We start from the raw sequence: 20,330 nt of genomic DNA, 5'->3' as shown, positions 1-20,330 counted from the left end.
TGTGAAAGATGTTGGGAATTCTAGTCAACACTAGAGGACTATAGGGGAACCCTAGGTTTAGAGCAGACACGGGCACACTTGCATTTCTGTGTGTCTTCTGAGGAATTAGATACTGTTTTTAAAATTTACTTGAAATACAACAAAATGCTCAAAGAACAAATTTTTCTCTGAAACTGACAAAGGAGGTAGTAGTTCTGTTTGGAGAAATGATAAGGTGCAGGTGGATAGCTTGTTCACAAGAAAAAGTAAACTAAGGAAAAGAAATCCCATCTCATTAATCCAGGAACCTTGGCTAAGGAGAGAATGGGAGAGGAATGAGAGATTGTGGCCTTGGGAGAGGAACAGGGGAAAGGAGAATAGGGAGTGTTACAGTTAACTCATAAAAGACCGTGGCCATTAAATACAAACTGGCTCTGCTGTTCTGTGGGGAGGAGAAAGGAAGAAAGGTCGGGTTTTTGGGAGGATGCTATCCCAACTTGCAATGGGTGTCTATGGGGTGCTTACAATGCTCTTTCTTCATCTATTTATTGATTTCCTGCTAAGTGAGGATTAATTATTGAATTTAAGGAACTCATATCCCAATTCCTCCCATTTTTTACTTTCATTGTTCAACTTTTATTATTTATAATGCATAAAATTTTATTTCATCAAGTTTTAACTATCTCTTGACTTCCCTTTTTGTAAGACGAGTTTTTGTGGTCTCTAGCCTTCCCTTAACCTCCTTCCTCCCTTTCTTTTTCAAACATTATCAAAGTTGGAAAGATTGATGTTCTGTTCTTTAACCATAAGTACCCAAAAAGCTGAAAAATAAATGGCGTTTATAATATGTAAAGATTTAACGTACATCTAATGAGTCATCTAATTACATTTCTTTCACTAGATGAGTCAATTTGACCTCCAAAAGCAGACACCAGAAGAGTATTAATTAGAGAAAATTTATTGTAGCAACACCCGTGAAAGGAAATGGAAGGGGGCAGGGAGAGGCTGGGGGAGCCAGCAGACTGTGATGCAGGAGAGAGAGAAGGAAGAAAAGTTAGGTGGAAGCATCTCAGACCACAATATTGTTGTAAGGAAAATATGGCAAGGCCGGTGGGGAATCCTTGAGCACAAGTCACCTGTCAGAGGAATCCTGCCTCTCGCGGGTCGGGGCCTGAATTCACATCCCTGCCATGCTGGGAAGCCTGGCCTCAGTGCAAAATGCAATGATGGATGTCAGCGTGGAGCAGATGGGACCCTCGGTCAATGATAATCCTTGTTGCTGCAGATCTGAGAGGTGCTTCTCATGGCTGCCACATTAGGGTTACAAAGTGCTCCCCTTGAACTACTCAAAGGAGACTATTCTAATTTTCTAGGCCAATGGATTCTCATTTCTTATAATCCACCAATTGTAAAAAGAACATGCCACGTTTTAACGTTTTATATTTGTCATGTTTTTTAATCTCAATAAGCACACTCTATAAAAGAACCATCCTTGGACCTGCTTGTGTCACGGCTGATGTCACGTAGCATAATCACATCGTGACCAGATAAACTGTCAATTAAGGTTGAATTGGTGCAACAAATATTATTGATTATAGGTAGAAACTGTCAAATAGGGAAGTGATGCTGAACCAGAAGAAGGTAGTTAGTTATGAAATCTTAAGTCACATCACCAACCTGGATTCCAGCTTTTTTATCACAGTTGGCTACAGCAGGCATTTTCTCAGGGTTCTGCTCGTTCTGAAGTTCTGTGGGTCTACGCAGTTTTTCTTAAATTGAGATAATTTTCAAGGACTTAATCTAGAAAGGAACAGTGACTGCTTATATTGCCTTTGAAATTCTAGCAGAGAGCAAGTGATCAACTGCCAAGACTAGTTCCGCACCCAGGGGGGACAGACAGTATGATGAAGGGCTCCACTACTCTGAAGCCAGCTTTCCTGCCAGGTGATTCACTTGATGAAAGGATTTTTCTTAGCTTTTGTGAGGCTTGTAGCATAGCTTTAACTGTTCAACAAAAACAGTTTCCAAGATCACCTTGGAGATTTAAGAAAGAGGAACACTTCTCTAAACAGAAGGGTGAAATTATGCCGAAGAGCAACTATAACCACTTCCCTGGGCATATTTTTGGTTTGTCTAAAAAAGATTAGATCATTGAGGTACCTAAAGACAGACTAAAATATATAAACTTCAGGCCATAAGTCTTCAGTTAAATGGTGGAAATACATTTCTAAGAATATGGACTATCTAAAGATGAAAGTATCATTTATGAAGATAATTCAAACCATCAAAACTTGACGTTTTGATGGTTAATTGATAAAGGTGAACTCTGAGGTCTTTTTTAAACCCAAAAGCCTATGAAATTATTTCTAAATAGTTATAAACTTTAGGAAGATAAGTAAATTAGTGACAAAATTTAGTTATTATAAACATCACTTTTTGTTCAATGTTTATAGTTGTTTGTTATATGCTGATTTTATACTTTCTTAGCATAACTTCTTATACATTTCAATATTTTAATATCTAGTAAATTTTAAAATCATTTCATAGACCTCAAAGTCTAATCTTTAGATATCGAGGCTTATAGTTTTATCTTTGTTTTGATACCATAATTGTATTTTGCCACATGTCAAATGCCTACTTGGGAACATAACCTTGATTACAACATTATACCCAATGAGGGAAAACGACTTCTGCAAAATAATATATGCTAGTCTTGAATTTCTAAAATACTTAAAGATAATTCCCTTCCCTGTTTTCCTTTTCGAATGAACAAATGAGCAAAATAAACAAAACAACGGGGACTTAAAACAAACATTAAACAAATTTAATTCATGAGCTACACTGCAGTATATAAGTATGTTTGTGCATAGAAAAGCTATCTGGAAAGTATGTATCAAATTGTTACGTTTACCTTGGGGGTGCAGAATTGGCGTAGGGTGAAGGGAGTGCTCGTATTTTTAAATTCATACACTTCTGCATTGTTTGAAATTTTACAATGATAATTCACTACTTTTATAATAATGAAAACCGTAATAGAAATAAAAAATAAAAATAGCAACAAAAATTAAAACACACACACACGTTAGTTTTAAGAGCTACACTGGAGGTATAGAGAATTAAGTAACATGGCACACTTTTCCACTAATACTGGTGGTAAATATAATCAAAGAAACAACATCAGAGAAGTCACTTTAAGCAAATCCCAACTGAAAAAGTCCCTTGGGATAAAAGCCCTTCAACAGTGATCCTTGAAGGGAGATACTGAAACTGAAAGCTGGGCTTACCTATTCCCGGAGGATCAACAGGAAAATATGTCAACCTGAAGACTTCAGACAAAAGAGAAAGCGTCACAGAAGTAACCTGGAATTCTAAAACAGTTAACCAAAGGCCAGAAATGAGGGGTATAAGAACTCTACCCAGTCCAGACCCAATACTAAATCACTAGACTAGGGACTTTTATGCATTTGCTTGTCTTTCTTTCCAATTTCTCAACTGGTCTGATTTTTAATCTCAAATGATTATAACCTAAAAATACTGCAATTCTAATTTGAAAAAAAAAAACTCCATCTTGATTCAGTGTAAGTTTATTCTTCCAGTTAAAGAACCAGAGAAACTCGAGACTAATGATTTCCCATTCTTCATTTTTCCCCTCACATCTGTTTCTAGCTACTTAACATTTTGGGAGATAATACTTCTGATTTTTCATGGATCCCAAAGCTCTGTATTTGAGGAAATCTTTTTTTCTCATGTTCTAGTTATTTCTTTTATTGCAGTCATCAGAGATGACAAACTTTATTATGAACTTTTTTCTTCCAACAAAGAGGATTCTTTAGGTTAATGGTTAAATATCCTCTTCAAAGTCAGAACATCTGTAGCTGGGAAGATTCCATCTTTTACATGCTACATAATTAAGAACTTAATATAAATGGGCACCCCTGAAACAGTGTTCCTGAACTAGGTGTCAAAGATTTATGTAGGATTATTCTCACTGCATGAATATGGGAAATTTAACAAAACTTAATCAGAACATTATTATAAATAGCAGAGATAAAGGGGATACAGTCATAATGGCTATGCCATTTTTAAAAGTTACAACAGCTGGAATGTTGCTGTTCCTTAAAGAATTAGAGTATTTTAATTAAGAAAGTAGAAAACAGCCAATGATTCATCATAATGTATATAAAGTAGTTAACATAATGCCTGGTACACAATGACCATTCCCTAAAAATTGACCCTATAATGAATGGATTAAAACAATAAACAGAAATATAAGAACCCAAAATAGAGGGAAGAGCTTTAACACTGATTTCTTAGAGTATGTAGTTAAATGGAAAGTCGAAGCTCACAGAGAGCAGAGAGGAATTCTGCATTTTCTGGATCTACCTTTTGGGCCCTCTCATAGTACTCAGCAGCTTGCCTCTTTTCTCCCTCCAGCTTGTAAACAAACCCTAGGGCACTTAAACTCTGCACGTCTGAAGCATTGTGACTAAGTCTCTTGGTAGCCAGTTTCTTCAGAGCACTCGTCAGTTTGGTACGTAGGGACGACCTGTCTTTGACCTTTAAGGCTTCTAAGTAATGGTGGATGGCAGTATTTTCTGATTTACGGTGAAACTCCTGGAAACGGCCATAGTGGTAGTGGATCTGATGTTTGTGATCATCGGTTATGTTCTCCAGACGGAGGGCTTTCTGGAAAACGTCCTCAGCATCGCTATCCTGGCCTCCCTCAGCATACATGTTGGCCAGGTCTGTGTAGGCAAACGCAAACATAGAGTCTCGTTCCACAGCTGCCTTGAAGTGAAAAATAGCAGAAGCGATCAGCCCATCGACTTTCAGTTTGTCTTTTCCTTTAGGTCTGTTGCGCGTGGCCTTCTTGATTTGGATCATTTGTGCCCTATAGCAAAGTCCCATTTGGTGATGCAGGAAAGAAGAGGTTGGTGTCACCTCCAAGGCCTTTTTCAAAAGTTCCAGAGCTTTGTCCCAGGAGTTTTTTCTCCTGTAGAATTTGGCTGCATAACGGAGGACATAAGGTTCAGAAGATATCTGGTCCAGGATTTCTTCAATATACTTTTCCCCTTCAGCTTCTGCATGTACATCTTGAAGCTTCAGTGCCAGGAAAACCTTAATGTAGGTGTTATCTGGGTTCAAGGTAACAGCCTTCCTCAGAGGGCCCAGGGAAAAGCTCTTTACAGACCCTTCTCTGTCAGAATCATCCAGCCTATATACTGTAATGGCATAGCCGATGTTAAATTCTGGATTGTCTGGTTCCACTTCCAGAGCCTTCTCAAAAGCTGCTTTAGCCTTTTGGTAATACTTCCCTCCAAATTTCAGGAGTGCCCACCCTCTCTCACAGTCAATCTCAGGACACTCCAGTTTGTAGTTAGAAGGACTGGACATTTTCTTGCAGACGTTCCCTACCTTCTCTGTATACTTCTGCGCTTCTTTAAGCTGGTCCATGTGATAATACACCCAGGCGTAATTTCCCCAAGTGACCAGACTTCGTACCTCTTCTTTGTCTGAGTGTTCCCGCTGGATGATTCCTTCTGCTTGTTCCAAGCACTCTAGGGCGTCTTTATTTTGGCCTTTTAGGTGTTTCACATAGGCCAATAAGTTATAAAGAGTGAGTCTAGATTTTGTGGTAAGAAATTCAAGCTGTTGCCCAATTGTATCTTCCACTTCAAACAGATCAATGTCTTCCTTAAGCAGATTCCATGTAAAGTGACATTCTAACTCCAACAGAACGGCCTTCAAGGAGTCCTTAGGAATCTCACTGTCAAAAGACAAAATCCTTTTTAATTTTTGAATAAAGGAAACAATCAATTTTAAAACGTTAAATACTGTTCTTTGCTTAATAACTGCTTTTATCTTTTATTTGATCTTATAGTTAAAGCATAGGCTCCTATAACTTCACACTAGTTTCCTCTGTGTGCAGTTCTGTCCTAGAACATTTCATTAAATTCTCATTATTTATTGCAAACTCCTGGAGATGACAACATCTCCAGAAGGTTCCTATGTTACAGGACATCTATTTCCTTTTGGCAGTCACTATCCCACAAAGACCATGTGTTTTTAGAGAGGGGAATTTAAATGTTTGATTTACTAGCCTTGGAAATGAAGAACAATGAATCTATACACAAAAATTTCATTTCTGTGTTATGAGTAGTGAAGGGAGAGAAAAAGAGAGGGTGAGAAAGAAAAAAAAGTGCACTGAAGGCGACAGAGAAACCACACAAATATATCATTTATGAAGAAGAAAGAAAGAGAGTGAGTGAGAGAGAGAGGAAAGCCCACAGAGAAAAGGCACAGAAACAGAAAGGAACAGGCATGCCAAGAGATGGGCGAAAGCCTATGTTTGAGAGAGACAGAAAGACAGTCACAGATATAGAGAAAGATGGGAAAAAGGCAAAAGAAAACTTAGTAGGTTTTCATGTGAGTGCCACATCATTCTGACCTCTTAAGAGTTGTAGGCAACAATAAAGGCTGACATCTATTATTTACTTGTCATTTCCTTTAATATTCAAATATCTTTTGAGCTCCCTCTGTGCAAGGTGCAGTGTAACCTCGCAAGGCCCACTGGAAACTCTGCCCTCTGAACTAGGAAGACAAAGGCGGAAGGAAGAGATAGGAAATGTTTATTCCTGAGTGCCTTTTCTGTGCAAGATCTTCTGAATAACCTGAGGATGTAACTGTGAACCAGAAGACACAGCCCTGCTTATGCAGAGTTTATATTGTAAGTCAACAGTCAATTACATCTCAGCACTCTGATGAAGTTCTGCGGACACGATCCAGAAAGGGTGCACAGCCTAGTGCTGTGGCTGCCTGTGGTTTTTCCTAGGGGAGGATCCCTTCTTTTGGTTTTCCTTTGTGGGACAACCTCCCATCCTACTCTCAGTCCATGTGATTTGAGACAGGTGTCCACCCTTCACTCCACCTGCGGGAAGGCACAGATACTCCAGCCATTTCTTGGTCCCAGTGATTTATTTGAAGAATGAAAAATATAATTTTGCTAAAATGGGACTTTGCTGAAACGATCTCTCTTTCTTGTAAAAATTTTTCACTGATAGAATATAAGCTTGGAATGGCCATCTTTCCAAACTCTTGGGAAGGGCCTGCCTGATAAAGACTCTAACATAGAGGAAAGCAGAGCTTAGACAGGAAAAAAGACAGATGGGTAATAATACTGACTAAATAGGCAGATTCAGTCATGCCTGGATCACCTTATCTACCATGGGCTTCTATTAAGCAAATAATCCCTCTCTCTCTTTTTGCCTAAGCCACTTTGAATTGGGTTTCTACTGTGTGCAACGGACAAAATCCTCATTAATATACCTAGTTTTATTTGTTTCTTTGGCTGATGGTGATAGTGAGGCAATCAGGAAAAGTCTTTCTAAAGCTACTATGGGCCATAATTAAAGGTCAGAAGGAATGTACAAAAAATTACTTAGGGTTTCTCTCAAAAATGCTCTCATTAGGGGACGAACAGTATGTAGTATGTATTCCTTTTCTGCTGTACACAGGACCTCCCCTTGTATGTACAATGTAAGTATGTATTTGTATAACTGTCTATGGGAACTATCGTAGTATTTCCATGAACAAACATTTATCGATCACCTCATATCATACATGCAAGGCAGTATTCTAGTTGTAGTGGACACAGTAGTGAGCAAGACAGAAAGAGGCCCTTTCTTCATGGTAATTCCATTCTGGAGGAGAAAGGAACAGAAGGTATTTACAGAAAATAAACATGTATACATATCAGTGGACAACATAATTCCAGATAGTAGTAAGTGTTAAGAAGGAAAAAAAATCAGAGAAATGGGATTGCATCCTGGTGGGGGTGGGGGTACTTGAGTTATGGCTGTTAAGGAACAGCCCTTGTAAAAAGGGGCAACTAAATAACATCTCAGCAATGAAATGGAGGCAGTCATGACAGATCTGAGGGTAGAACGGTCTAAGTCAGTGCTTCTCAACCAGGGTGATCTTGCCTCCCCGGGGACTTTTGGTCATGTGTGGAGATAATCTCGATTGTCACCACAGAAGGAATGGCTACTAGCTTCTACAGGGTCAAGGCCAGAGAAACGGCTGAATATCTTGTAATGGACAGGTCAGCCCCAGCAACCAAGAACAATACACTCCAAAGTGTCAGTAATGCTGAGATTAGAAACCCTGGTTTGGGCTGAGGTGTCAGAGAGTGCAAAGGCTCTCATGTGGGAACAGATCCAGCATGTTCAGGGGATGGAAGAAAGTACGGCTAAAGCATAAACAAAAAAAGAGAGTGGCGGGAGAGGAAGAGGAAGCGGTAGGCAGGGACAAATGATTTAAATTTCACTCTAATTGCCATGGGAAACCATTGGAGAAAAATTTTTAAGTAGGGAAATGAAAATGTTTGATTTAGGTTTTAAAAAATCCTTGCGGATGCTCTGTGGAGAATGGACAATAGAGGGTCAAGAGAGGAGGCTGAGAAACTAGTAGGAAAGCTATTCAACAAATACTTATTGAGAGCTTACTATATGCAGGGCACTGTTCTAAGTGTTGGGGATAGAGCAGTGAACAAAACAGAAAAAAATGCCCTGACTTTGTATAGTTTACATTTTCTAACAGAGGGTGGGGTATGCCATAAAAAGACCAAAAAAATAAATGATAATACAGAGTATGTGAGATGGTAATAAGTGTGAAGGAGAAAAATAAAGCAGGAGAGGGAAATGGGTGGCTGGCAGAGTGTCCGGGAGATAGTTAAAATTCACACAGCACGGCCAGAGCAAATCTTCCTGAAAGAGACAGGAAGGCAGCTGTTGAAGGAATCCAAGGAGAAATGATGTGAGCTCACTCTAAGGTTGCAGCAGTGGGTTAGTGAGGACTGGACGGTTATCTTTTGGAGGCCGGGCTGACAGGTCTTGCTGACGGGCTGGGTGTGGTGAGGGCCATGAGGGAAAGAGGGGAGCAAGGATGATTCCTATGCTTTTGACTTCAGGAGCTGAGTGGATAAACCAAGAGGACCATTGGAAATATTAATTCTGAGACGTCTATTAGACAGACAAGTGAAAATGCAAGTATGAAGCTGGATATTAATGAAGAAAATTCTGGAGATGAGGAGGAATGAAGGTAGAACTTGGGACCTAAAAACTTAGTCATAGGCATGCAGGTGAACTTTAAAACCACGAGATCTAGAATGAAATTACCTTAGGAGTGAGCACAGACAGAGAAAAAGGTCAAAAACTAAGCTGTCAAGCAGAAGAGAGGGACCAGGAAAGAATAATCCGTGAGAAGGCAGGAACTTCAAGAAACGTGGTCTCATGACAGCCTGAGGAAGAAAAGTTTTATTTCAAGAAAGATGAATATTCGATGTGTACAATGACTCTATAAGGTTAGAAAAGATCACCTTTTCGGCAGGCGTAAAGTTACAAGGGACAGAGATAAGTGTTTTAATGAAATGGTAGGGATAAGAACATTCCTGGAGTGGGGTGAGGGTATAATGAGAGCAACCAAGTGAATATGGGGAATATAGGCCCCTCTTCACAGGGAATTTTACTATGAACGGAGTAGACAGATAGGGCTGCAGCCAGAGGGAGGCTGGGGGAATTGTCAAAAAATTCAATCATGCTATTTTAAATGACTTAATGATATACCAATGGGAACGATGTAGTATTAAGGGAGAAAATAATGCTTCTAGGAGAGAGGAGGGATAATTACAAGAAAGGTGGAATATAAAGGAGAAGCGAAACTATTTATTGTTAATATTCAAATCTTTATCTCCAGACCCAACACCTAACCATGGTCGCTGTGCCCTTCATCATCCGGCCCGCGGCTACCTCCCTGACTCACTGTATACTGCCCCCTCTCACACACTGCACTCCAGGCATACTGGCCTTTAAAAAATCTTTATTGTTTATTATTTCTTATGCCAAGGGTGTACCTACCTCAGGGCAGCTGTACCTTCCTTTTACTCCTTTACTCTGTGAACTTTTCCTAAGAGAATTCTAGGGCTTCCTTATTCTCATAATTCTGGTTTTGGGCTCAAATCTCAGCTCTCTGAAGAGGTCTTCCCCTGCCTATCTTCGATAAAGCTGCACCTCCACCTGGCCAGCCATCCTGAAGTCTAACCTATCATATTTTCGTGTTCTTCATAGCCCTTATCGCAGTATTCGTTGGGGGCTGACAAGGAGAGCGCTTTGAATCAAATAAGAGATTACTCTGAATTGGACTGAGTCTTTAGGAATTGGAAAGGGACTACCCTAGTAGCCAAAAGTGATTAAAAAAAAAAGAGAACTGGATTAACTATACAATTAGCGGGAGTGATTAGAAAAATAAAACCATTTCATAGTTCCTAATGTACTACTCTGCAAAATGTTATCCAATTTTTATAAATACCTAATGTAAACATTAATAGTTAACTTAATGTATTTAGTAGACATTTAAATTCGCTTATTGTTAATTTCAATTTTATAATTTTTTCATATTCTCTTTCTCTCTGGGTATATAAATATACACATACTATATATGCAGATCCCACCTTTTAGTGATTGCAGGTTATGGGCTAAAGCTTTCCAACAGAACTTCCTTCCACAATGGAAATGTTCTTATCCATGTTGTACAATACGGTAGACACTAGTCATACAGGGCCACTGATCTACTGAAATGCAGCTAGTAAAACACAGAAACTGAATTTTTAGTTTTATTTATGTGAATTAACTTTAACAGTCCCATAGGGCTGGTGGCTACTGTATGAGACAGAGACACTGGGCCTTAGGGCTTAATAGATGAGAAGGCCACTAGCCCAAGTGGTTAGAGTTCCCATTTAATTTGAAATTTCTGCTATTTCATTCAAGGTGAAGAGATAAATTAAATGGTAAACTAGGATATATTTGAAAACAACTTTATGCCTATGGCCTGGGTTTACTGCAAATTCAATTCAACAGTATAAAGATACACTATGTATAATATGTAAGGTCCAGCAGAAGTAATGCCTGCTTGAGTGTAGTTGATAGGGTAATAATATGGGTGTAATAATTTATAGTTTTACTTTGAACATTTCACCTAAAATGTCTTATGGTGTGGTTGAGTGTGATATTGTTATGTTACAGAATTACATGCTTATGATTTTGTAATAAATACAGGGTGTAGTTTGTGCTGGACCTTGGATACTGTCTAGAATCATGAGTACTCAAAAAAATAATAACTAAAGCCACCATTCATTGATGGTTTACTACATGCCAGGTAGTGTGCCAAGCACTTTATCTAAATTACATTTTATTTTTATAAAAATCTTTTATTATTTTCACAATTTTGTGGATGAGGACAGGCAGTTTAAATAACGTGTCTAAAGTTACACACTTATAAAGTGGCTGATTCAAAAGCTATGCCTTTCAACCATTATAGTATACTACTTCTAATATACAAACTGAAGGGTTGGCATTTTGTTTTTTGTTATTTTTTAAAAAAGAATAGTTTGCTTCAAAACACAGAATATATCTAATGTATATAAAATTCGCTTTGCCTCCGGAGGACCCAAAAAGAAAACAGGAAGGGATTTTAGAGCAGCTTAAAGAACAGGGAAGAGGTCTGTGGGACTGGCTATTGGGAAAAACATGCCAGATAATTTACGGTCTCAGATTAAGAAAACAATTTCACGTATGAGCCCTAAAAGTCATAACATTCTACCTTGTTGGAAGTGTTTTGAGATGGAGTTACTTCTCACCAGGATGTGCTTCACAGAGTGTTTCAGATAGGGAATGGCAGAGAAAGAGATTTACTTAGGAATAATTAGTGATTCTCTCAAACAAGAGAGCTGTGTAAAAATATGTTAGAAGTGATCCAAAGGAAGTGCAAGAATCTTAATTAACAAAGATATAATTAGTATTAAGAGAAGCGAATTAAAATACTTCTCTCCACAATCCAATTAAAGATTTTCTATTGTACATGCCAATGTCCTCCCGAAGTAGTTATTCTATCTCTAATCTATCTCCTGAATTCCAGACTTATCTAATTTTTTAGTTCACACATTCAATTAGAAGTCCAACTGGCATCTCAAAGAAACATATGCAATGCAAAAATTCGGGTCCCTTGAGTCTGTTCCCCCCTCAGCCTTCCCTATCTTTTTTGGCACCTCTTAGTTCTACAGGTCAAATAACTGGAGTGATCTTTGATTCCTCTTCTCTCAATCCTTCACCCACATCCTGTAGGAAGTCCTGTTAATTCTACCTCCCAGATACATCTCAAATCCACCCACTCTTCTCCATTTCCACTACTATTTATCTAGTTTTATCTTCACCTCGTCTAAAGGTAAAGTGCAATTACCATTCCTTTGCACTGGGGCAAAAATCTGGTCTCCCTGCTTCCTCTCTTGGTCCCCATACAGTATTAATAAACTTTTGAAAATATAAACCAGATGATGTCTTAAAATCTCCAAATGGCTTCCTGACACTCTTAGATACTCATCCAGGCACATCCTCCAAGTCCCTAAAGGAGGTGGCTCTGTTTACCCATCCAACCTTCTCTCCTGCTACTCTCTCTCGTCATTCACTGTTTTTGACATACTGACCTTCCTCCAATCCTGAACATACCAAATTCAAGGACTTTTCTATCTGTTGTTTTTACTTTGTTTGGAATGCTCTGGCCCTAAATCTCTGAGTAACTGCCTCTTTCCTGTAACTCAGCTGAAATATTCCCAAGTTAAGAGGCTGCCTGAGGCAGAGCTACCTAAAATAGCCTTCCATTCTAGATACCTCTCTTAGGCCATTACACTGTTTTATTTTCTTTATAGCTCTTGCTACTTTCTGAGCTATGTGATTACTTACTCACTTACCTAATGTTTGTCTATTTCCCCCATTTAAATGTAAGCCCCATGAGAATAGAGACCTTATTCCGACTTTTTAACCTCTGTGTCCCTCACATCTATTATTCCAGGCATATAATACAAGCTCAATAAATATGTATTTGTTGACTGAATGAATGAATGCATTTACGTACTGGTAGCTTCTGGCATGTCCAGTCCAGAGGCACAGGCTTAACACAAAAGCACCTGAATTCCACATGAAGGAATTCCTCAGAGTTCTTCCCTTCCTGCTAATGGCTCCAAGCATTTTTCCACTTCAGTCTTCCCTCTGCTATCTTTTTATCTTGGCATGCTCTCTGTCTGGCTCCATGTTTGGGTTTTGAAAATGGGTTTTGAACTGTTTCCTATGGTTCTCACTGGGAAGCCTGGCATGATTCCCCTTTGGTTCTTGGTCCTTTTTCTGGTGTTACTGTACCAAAATCATGGGCAAGACTTGCCATGTCCTTACCGGCCTGCCTAGATCCACCACAGAGTAAAATGAACACTGGCCTCTGTTCTGAGGGTTTCTATCAGCCCAGCTCAAAGGCCATGAGGAGGGCTGCCGGGGGTATTGTGAACGTGGAGGTGAGGTCCGAAAGGAGCCTTCCATCAGCCACTGAAGTGCTCTGCCCATTGGCTGCCCATGAGAAGTTTTACTTTTTAAACTTTACTTAATTTTTTAACTTTGGAAAGCCAACAGAGACTGGCTATTTTACCTAAAGAAGCAACATTTATCTTTCAGTAAATTTTATTTCCAGGAAGATGCAGTCTTTCATTGTCCTTGGGAGACAGGTCCCCGTGGGGTCCACTCCTCCACCACCACACCCTGCATATGTGCACATACGGTGCACCCCCCTTTCCCTCCTTGTTTCTTCAGGCCCTTCCTGATACCCCCCTCCCTTCTTACAAGTGTTACAGGTTAGGGACTTAATATTACTACTTCTAACAATAGTCAAATACCATTTGCTAGGCAGTCAATGAACCCTTTCCACAGCCCTCAGAGATGGATGCCATTAGTTTTTTACAGATAAGAAACAAATTCACATATCTTTTAAAAATCTGCCTTGCGTCACCCAACTAGTAGAACAAAGGGTTTTCTGCTTCAGGAGCTCAAGATCTTAACCTTTCATTCCTTAGCTTATTAAATGCACATGGTTCACTAACCACCTACAGGGTGGGATGCTAGCCCGGGGGATACCAAAGAGGGTGAGAAAAAGCCACCATCACCATAAATTAGTAAAGGAGGCAGATAAAGAAATTCTCATAAAATAGCCGATTGGGTAGAACAATAAAAATCTGTACGTGGATCTAAGGTAGTTCATTAAAGGGAAGAACTTAGACCCAGAAATCAGAAAGGCAAAATGGCAGAAGCGGACAAATGTTCAGCCTGGGGCTGTGGCCAAACTGCATCGGCCAAAATGAGGGAATGGCAGCTGCAGACTTGGGAAGCGGAGGAAGGCGACGGGCCTGCAGAGACCTGTGCCACGTAGACACCCCGTGGAACGGCCGTGGGCCCTCGGCCCTCCGTCACCAAACTCGGTCACCTCCGGGGCCTCAGGGTGAGGACAAGCTTCCAGGGCGCATCGCCTGGACGCACGACCCAACCAACAGCCCCAGCTGCGGACGCCTAGGAGAATCGGGACTCCGGGAAGGGTCCGTTCAGACACCCTCCCTGAGAGGCCCGATTTCAGATGCCCGGGACCTGGGCAGGGCTCCGGTGGAGCTTCCCAACCCAGCTGCTCGGTGCGTGGGGCTTGGCCTCGTGATGGGCCGCGGCAGCGCTGCATTGGAAACGGAATAAAAGAAACACACCAGTTTGCAACAAAGACCTACGCAGAGTTTGGGTGGAGAAGTGGTGAAAGCCCTTACCTCATGGTGGCTGGGCTCCGGGGGTCGTCCTGGCAGGCAGCAGTCTGCACTCCCCTCGGGGTTCCTCCTTAGGACCCGGATGATGCGCTGCTGAGCGGCGGGGAGCCGAGCTGCAGAGCTTGTGCGTGTGCGCAAGGGTGCTGATGGGCGGGCCCGCGCTTCCCACGAGGATACGCAGCGCCTCGGTGCCAGGGCGTTTGTCTTTGTTAAAGGCAGGACTGGAGCTGGGGGAAAAGGAAACTAGAAACTGAATCCGACCCCGACTAGGCGGAGTCCAGCTCCAGGAAACGGAAACTTGCTGGAAAGGATGAGTGGGAACACCCCCACCAGCTTTTCGGAGCTGGACTTAGGGGGCCGCGGAGGGGACCTTTGCAGACCTCTGGGTCGTTTAGAGTTGGATTTGCAGTTGGGCCTCTGGACGTTGGTCTGCCTGAGTCCCTGTGCCCCTCAATTAACCTTTTCTTTTCTTTCCTTCATTCTTTTCTTTTCTTTTCTTTTCTTTTCTTTTCTTTTCTTTTCTTTTCTTTTCTTTTCTTTTCTTTTCTTTTCTTTTCTTTTCTTTTCTTTTCTTTTCTTTTCTTTCTTTCTTTCTTTCTTTCTTTCTCTCTCTCTTTCTTTCTCTCTCTCTTTCTTTCTCTTCCCTCCCTTTCTTTCTTTCTTCCTTTCTTTCTAAATTTAAATGAAATGAGATTGTTCAGTGTTATTTTTGTCTTAAGAGTGGCAGTGATGCTCTTTCCAGCTTTGTGCATCCTAAGCTGCAATGGAAGTATCTGCTTCCAGTCTTCATTCAATAAACATTGCAATGATATGCATCTGTGCTATTATTCCCATTGGGTAAATTTAGATAAGTTTTTGGTTCAAAATGTATATGTATTTTACATATTGGTGGGGACTGCCGAATTGCTTTGTAGAGAGGTTTATACTCCCTCACTCATAATTGTATGGTGTTTGCCTTCTGTGTCCTTGTCTAAAGTGCTTCCTGTTATAGGTCCAGTGAAGATGGGGGTGGTATTGGCAGTGTAAGCAGAAAATGCCAAATATCCATACACTAAAATTTTTGTCCCCTTCGACCTCCATCACTTGTTTAATAAACATCACTGAAAAATTAAAAGCCACACATTGTTCAGGCACTGTTGATAATAGCGATGAATTAAACAGAAGAGGGATCTACCTTCCTGTAGTTAGTTTCTAGTGTGTGAGATGAGGATAAAGAACAAATAGTGTCATATGTCAGATGGTTCTATGGCAAATAAAAATAAAGCATAAAGAGGGTAGGAGTTCAGGGTATTTTGCTGCTATTTGTATGTGAGCGAGGGAAGGTTTCAGCAAGAAAGTGCCAGCTGAGCCAAAGAGTGGTAAATGAGTGGATATGGGGCTAGGGAAGTGTGTGCCAGGCAGGGGAAACAGGAAGTGGAAAGGCCTTGAGGTTGGAGCATAGTTGACCAGCGCAGATGGTGTGCTTGGAGTGGAGAGAACAGAGAAAAGTTGTAAAAGGGATCAGAGAGGCAATGAGTGTGTGGTGGCTTATAGGCTACTGTAATATTTATCTTAAGTAGGAAACCAGATTTTTTAAAAAAGGTGCTGAATGGTTTCAGTAGAAAAATAAACCCAGAATTTTCTTCTTACCAAGGATGTAGAAAAATTTAATAGAGCTCCATTGTTTGAAAACAATGAAAACAATGTCCAGTGCCTTGGTCATGTTTTTTCTCCCTTGTTCCCACTTCTTTCCCTTATTTTTTCTCCGCTGTATGTGAGACAAGAGATAGTCTCTGCTTATTAAGGTTTAAATGGATAACAAGTAATCAATGGTAAAAATCAAAGGAAAAAAACCCTCCTAGTTATCTACTTATATGTTTTAGAAATTCAAATTCAGAAAGACAAAAGCCACCTATAAAAATTTTAAAGAAATATACATTTTCACGATTGAAAAGAAACAAAGACCTGGCTGTTGAGTAGGTGTTTAACATGCTGAAATCACTAGCTGGAATTTTAGTATCAATCTTTTTTTTTTTTTTTCCACAGACTCTTGGATTAGGTGGGTCTTGGGCAGATCAGTAGTGTATTATCTTTTGGTTTTCTTCTTCAGAACATGTAAAAACCAGCAACTAGAGAAAAAGGGAAGTTTAAAGTAAAACATGGCCACTGATCTAAATCTGCTGGGGAAACTGAAACTTAAATAACAGGTTGTTACTTTTCAAGTTTCAGAATAAACACTCAGTTTCAATAACTCTTCCAGGAGATGGATGTGAATCAGAGTTTCTCAGCCTTGGTACTACTGATACTTGGGCTGGATAATTCTCTGTTGTGGAAAACTGCCCTGTACGGTGAAGGTGTTTACGCAGTATCCTTGCATATACCCACTAGATGTCAGCAGAGCCCTGCAGTGTGACAACCAAAAAAGTCTCCAGAAGTTGCCAAAAGCAATTTCTTTTTGCCCTGAGGGGCAGAATCCTAATCTTCGCTCTTACAAGGTAAGGTGAAAATCACTGCTACAAGTAATACCCCCATGTATAAGCCCAATTAAAAAAAATTACTCCTCACAGCACATCGTGCAAGAGATAGGAGGTAGACTTAGGTAGGAGAGGAAAAGTTGAACAGAGATGAAGTTGGTACTGGAATTCAGGAAGAGGCCTGGATGAAGGAAAAGACGGACATCAAGGAAAACGTCAGAGAAGGCATCCTCCCTTCTGCACGGGACCGCAGAGTGGAGGTGTCTGAATCACATTTGGTCTGGCTGGGAACAAAATACAGAGCTGTGGATAAACACTGAGGGTGGGTAATCCAAGCAGCAGTATATAGAGTAGAGGTCCTGAGTCCCAAAGCAGTTTCACCCCTAGCAGCATTATGAGAATGGAGACACCGGTGGCCAGGGTGATCCCCAAGGAGCTGGAGCCTGCAATACTCTGTAGCTAGCAATTAGAGCAAAGACCGGGGCTAGAATGTTGGGAAACTGCACTGTCTGGTTTCAGGAACTGTAGCCTCGCAAGAGGGCCCCAAGGCTGGAAGTAATCAAGGAGACCTTGGGAAAACAGGCCACTGAGGAGATGAAACCTGTCCCTCATATCACCCTGCTTGGCCCTGTGATGGTCGGTTGTTGATGACAGGTAAGTTCTCCCGTGAGGAAAGACGACCTAAGCCAGACATCGGCCCCAGTATAGGCAGCAGGACAAGGATTTGGGAGATACGGAGAAACGGCAAAGAGGTCCGCGCCCCTCCCCGTCCCCCTCCCCCTCCAGCTAGGACGCAGCTGGAGTCCTCATTCTACCTGAAAGAAGTCTCCTTATCTCTTGGTGGCTCTGCCCCGCCTGCCTTGGCTCAGGCTTGAAACAATACCAAAGGCAGGTACAACCCCTAAACTGGATCGTTTGGTTCGTGGGACAATCAGGCCTAGAAGTAAGTTCCTCTAAGCGTGCTTGTTCTTTCCTCAAAAGCAATAATAACTAGCTCAAACTGGGAAAGAGATTTACATTATTCATAGAGCCTGGCCTGATCTCTTGTGTTCCTCCAATTGTTATCTATGCTCTCTGTTTGTTTTCTGTAAACATAGCCTTTTGACATTGATTGATGAGCTTTGCATCCATACTCCTTTGCCTATGGTTCTCAAAGCCTTTGGACAAGGGGGTTTGGGGCCTTCTCCCCTAGAGGGAAGAGCCATGTCTCCTCTCCTGGCAAACAGAGAAAGTGCGACTGCTCATGTTTATTCCTCTTATCCGTTACAACCCCAGGACAGGGTCTGTGGGATTCAGAGCCCCACTCCCTCCTCACCTGGCTCTGGACAGCAACCCTCAGATCCAGGGGCCCCGCGTTCCACCGGGGCGCTCCCTGCAACGTGTTGCTCCCCCTAGATAGACACTAGGATATCTATCACAGTGGTGAATGGCAAGAGCTGTGGCATGACCTGATCCCTGAGCACTTGGGAGAAATTATGTGCTGGGAACTCTAAATAAGGACACCTAAGATAGTCATTTAAATAGGAGTGACAAGCTCGTAAAATTCAGCTATCCATTTAAAGAGACCTCTTGGTAATAATACCTGGATCTCCTCATGTGTAAATTTGGCAATGGTATTTCCAGTGCCAAAGAGCGTCTATTTTTCTGGATTTGCTGCTTGTTGTTTCTCTCTGCAAGCATCCAGGCTATCACACACTTTAATTTTACTGAGCTCTGGGAAGTGTAGAGATGTATTGCAGAGTTGGGAAGGATGGGACAAAGAGATGGTATTAGGTGATAAAACACACTAAGTAACTGTGATCTCTGGAGCTTGTCAAACGAATACATTATATAATCCAGAGACTTTGCATTAACAAGATGTGCTTTCTGGGTGCAAATGATGCACAGTAATGCCTGGGAAGAGTTGCCTAATAGTCAAGAGCATCAACCAATTCAACAATTTCTTACTTTTAATATTTCTGACACTGGGAGAGTTGACAGTGGTTAGACTTAGCACTACACAGCCTCCTTTCCCAAGCACAAGCACTTTAAGGTATTGTTTTTGTGAACTCTAATAGATCTCTTGTTTTAGCGATAAGAAAATTGGAAAGATTCTTTCTATGTAATTCTATACCTTCCCTCAATAGGATAGATTTTGCTTACTCCAATGCCTATAAAATTTCAGTAGCAATCCAAAGCCCAGCCCAATATCCCTGAAAATTCCTTGGGGAGTTGCATTCTCATGGATTTAGCAGTCTCCACCAAGAAATGCAAAGCGCCTAGAAGCTGGTTGATATACAAAAGGAATATCCCCGAGAGCAGGGGTGTCCACCCCGTGGGTTGCATGTGGCCCAGGAAGGCTATGAATATAGTCCAACACAAGATCGCACATTTACTTAAAATATTATTTCATTTTATTAGTAAGTTTTATATGAAGTTTTATTACTTAGGTGCATTTTCTTTATTAGTGATCACAAACTTGGGATCTGCTCAATGATTTTAACAGATTATCGAAAGGGCTACTGCACAGTTAGGATCATTATATGAGTCCTTTTTTGCTTATCTGTGGTGGCGGATATCATGAAAATTATGCACAGGCCTTTCTAGTTTTGCTCATCAGTTTTTGTTAGTGTTTGTGTATTTAACGTGTGGCCCAAGACAACTCTTCTTCCAGTGTGGCCCAGAGGTGCCAAAAGTTTGGACACCCCTGCCCTAGGGTCTCTGGAGGAAGTATGGCTGTGTCAATGCTAATTTTGTAACAGGGTGTGACTGAAGAACTTGGCCTGCATTTTAATAATATTAAAACGCCATCGCGCAGAGCCAGGGAGATGGGCATGACTCTAACCTGCGATGCAACATAGCTGTCACGGGTGGGGGGCAGGGTGGTGGAGGGTGGCAGCGGGGGGTGGCGGGGCGCTTTCTGGGCTTGTGAGAGCAGCTTGGAGGTGGCCTCTGCGACAGACTAACAGTGGCAGCCAAGAAAGGAACATGGAAGAAACTGGACTACGGGCAGGTATAGTCCAGTATGGGAGGAGTCGGAAATGGGGTTATGGAGGAGGTTCCAGGCTGGGATTTAAACAAAAAGGTGGGCCGCCATGTGGGATGGAGACAATGTGGGACAATATGGGACCCTTGCAGGACCATGAGGCTCAATAGTGGGTAAAAGGTCTCTTGCCAGCCGGTCGTGAGATGCCATGTGGTTTTGGATTAAGAACTGGAGATTGTGCGACACAGCTGATGGTACT

General features: G+C 41.2%; 1 protein-coding gene across 1 annotated transcript; it reads right to left on the bottom strand.

The window, feature by feature from the left end:
• Positions 1-2,628: 2,628 nt before the first annotated feature.
• Positions 2,629-14,887, bottom strand: IFIT5 (interferon induced protein with tetratricopeptide repeats 5). Its single transcript, XM_054572817.1, has 2 exons — positions 14,657-14,887; positions 2,629-5,746 (listed from the first exon to the last, which is right to left on the bottom strand). Exons 1-2 carry the CDS (start codon positions 14,659-14,661, stop codon positions 4,303-4,305), a joined length of 1,449 nt encoding a protein of 482 aa, XP_054428792.1. The 5' UTR covers positions 14,662-14,887; the 3' UTR covers positions 2,629-4,302.
• Positions 14,888-20,330: the final 5,443 nt, after the last annotated feature.

The sequence above is a fragment of the Pteronotus mesoamericanus genome, unplaced genomic scaffold (assembly GCF_021234165.1).
Source record: "Pteronotus mesoamericanus isolate MK-2021 breed Mesoamerican mustached bat unplaced genomic scaffold, CSHL_Meso_final contig_24, whole genome shotgun sequence".
In the NCBI taxonomy this organism is placed as follows: Eukaryota; Metazoa; Chordata; class Mammalia; order Chiroptera; family Mormoopidae; genus Pteronotus; species Pteronotus mesoamericanus.
This window is presented reverse-complemented; position numbering and strand designations above follow the sequence as displayed.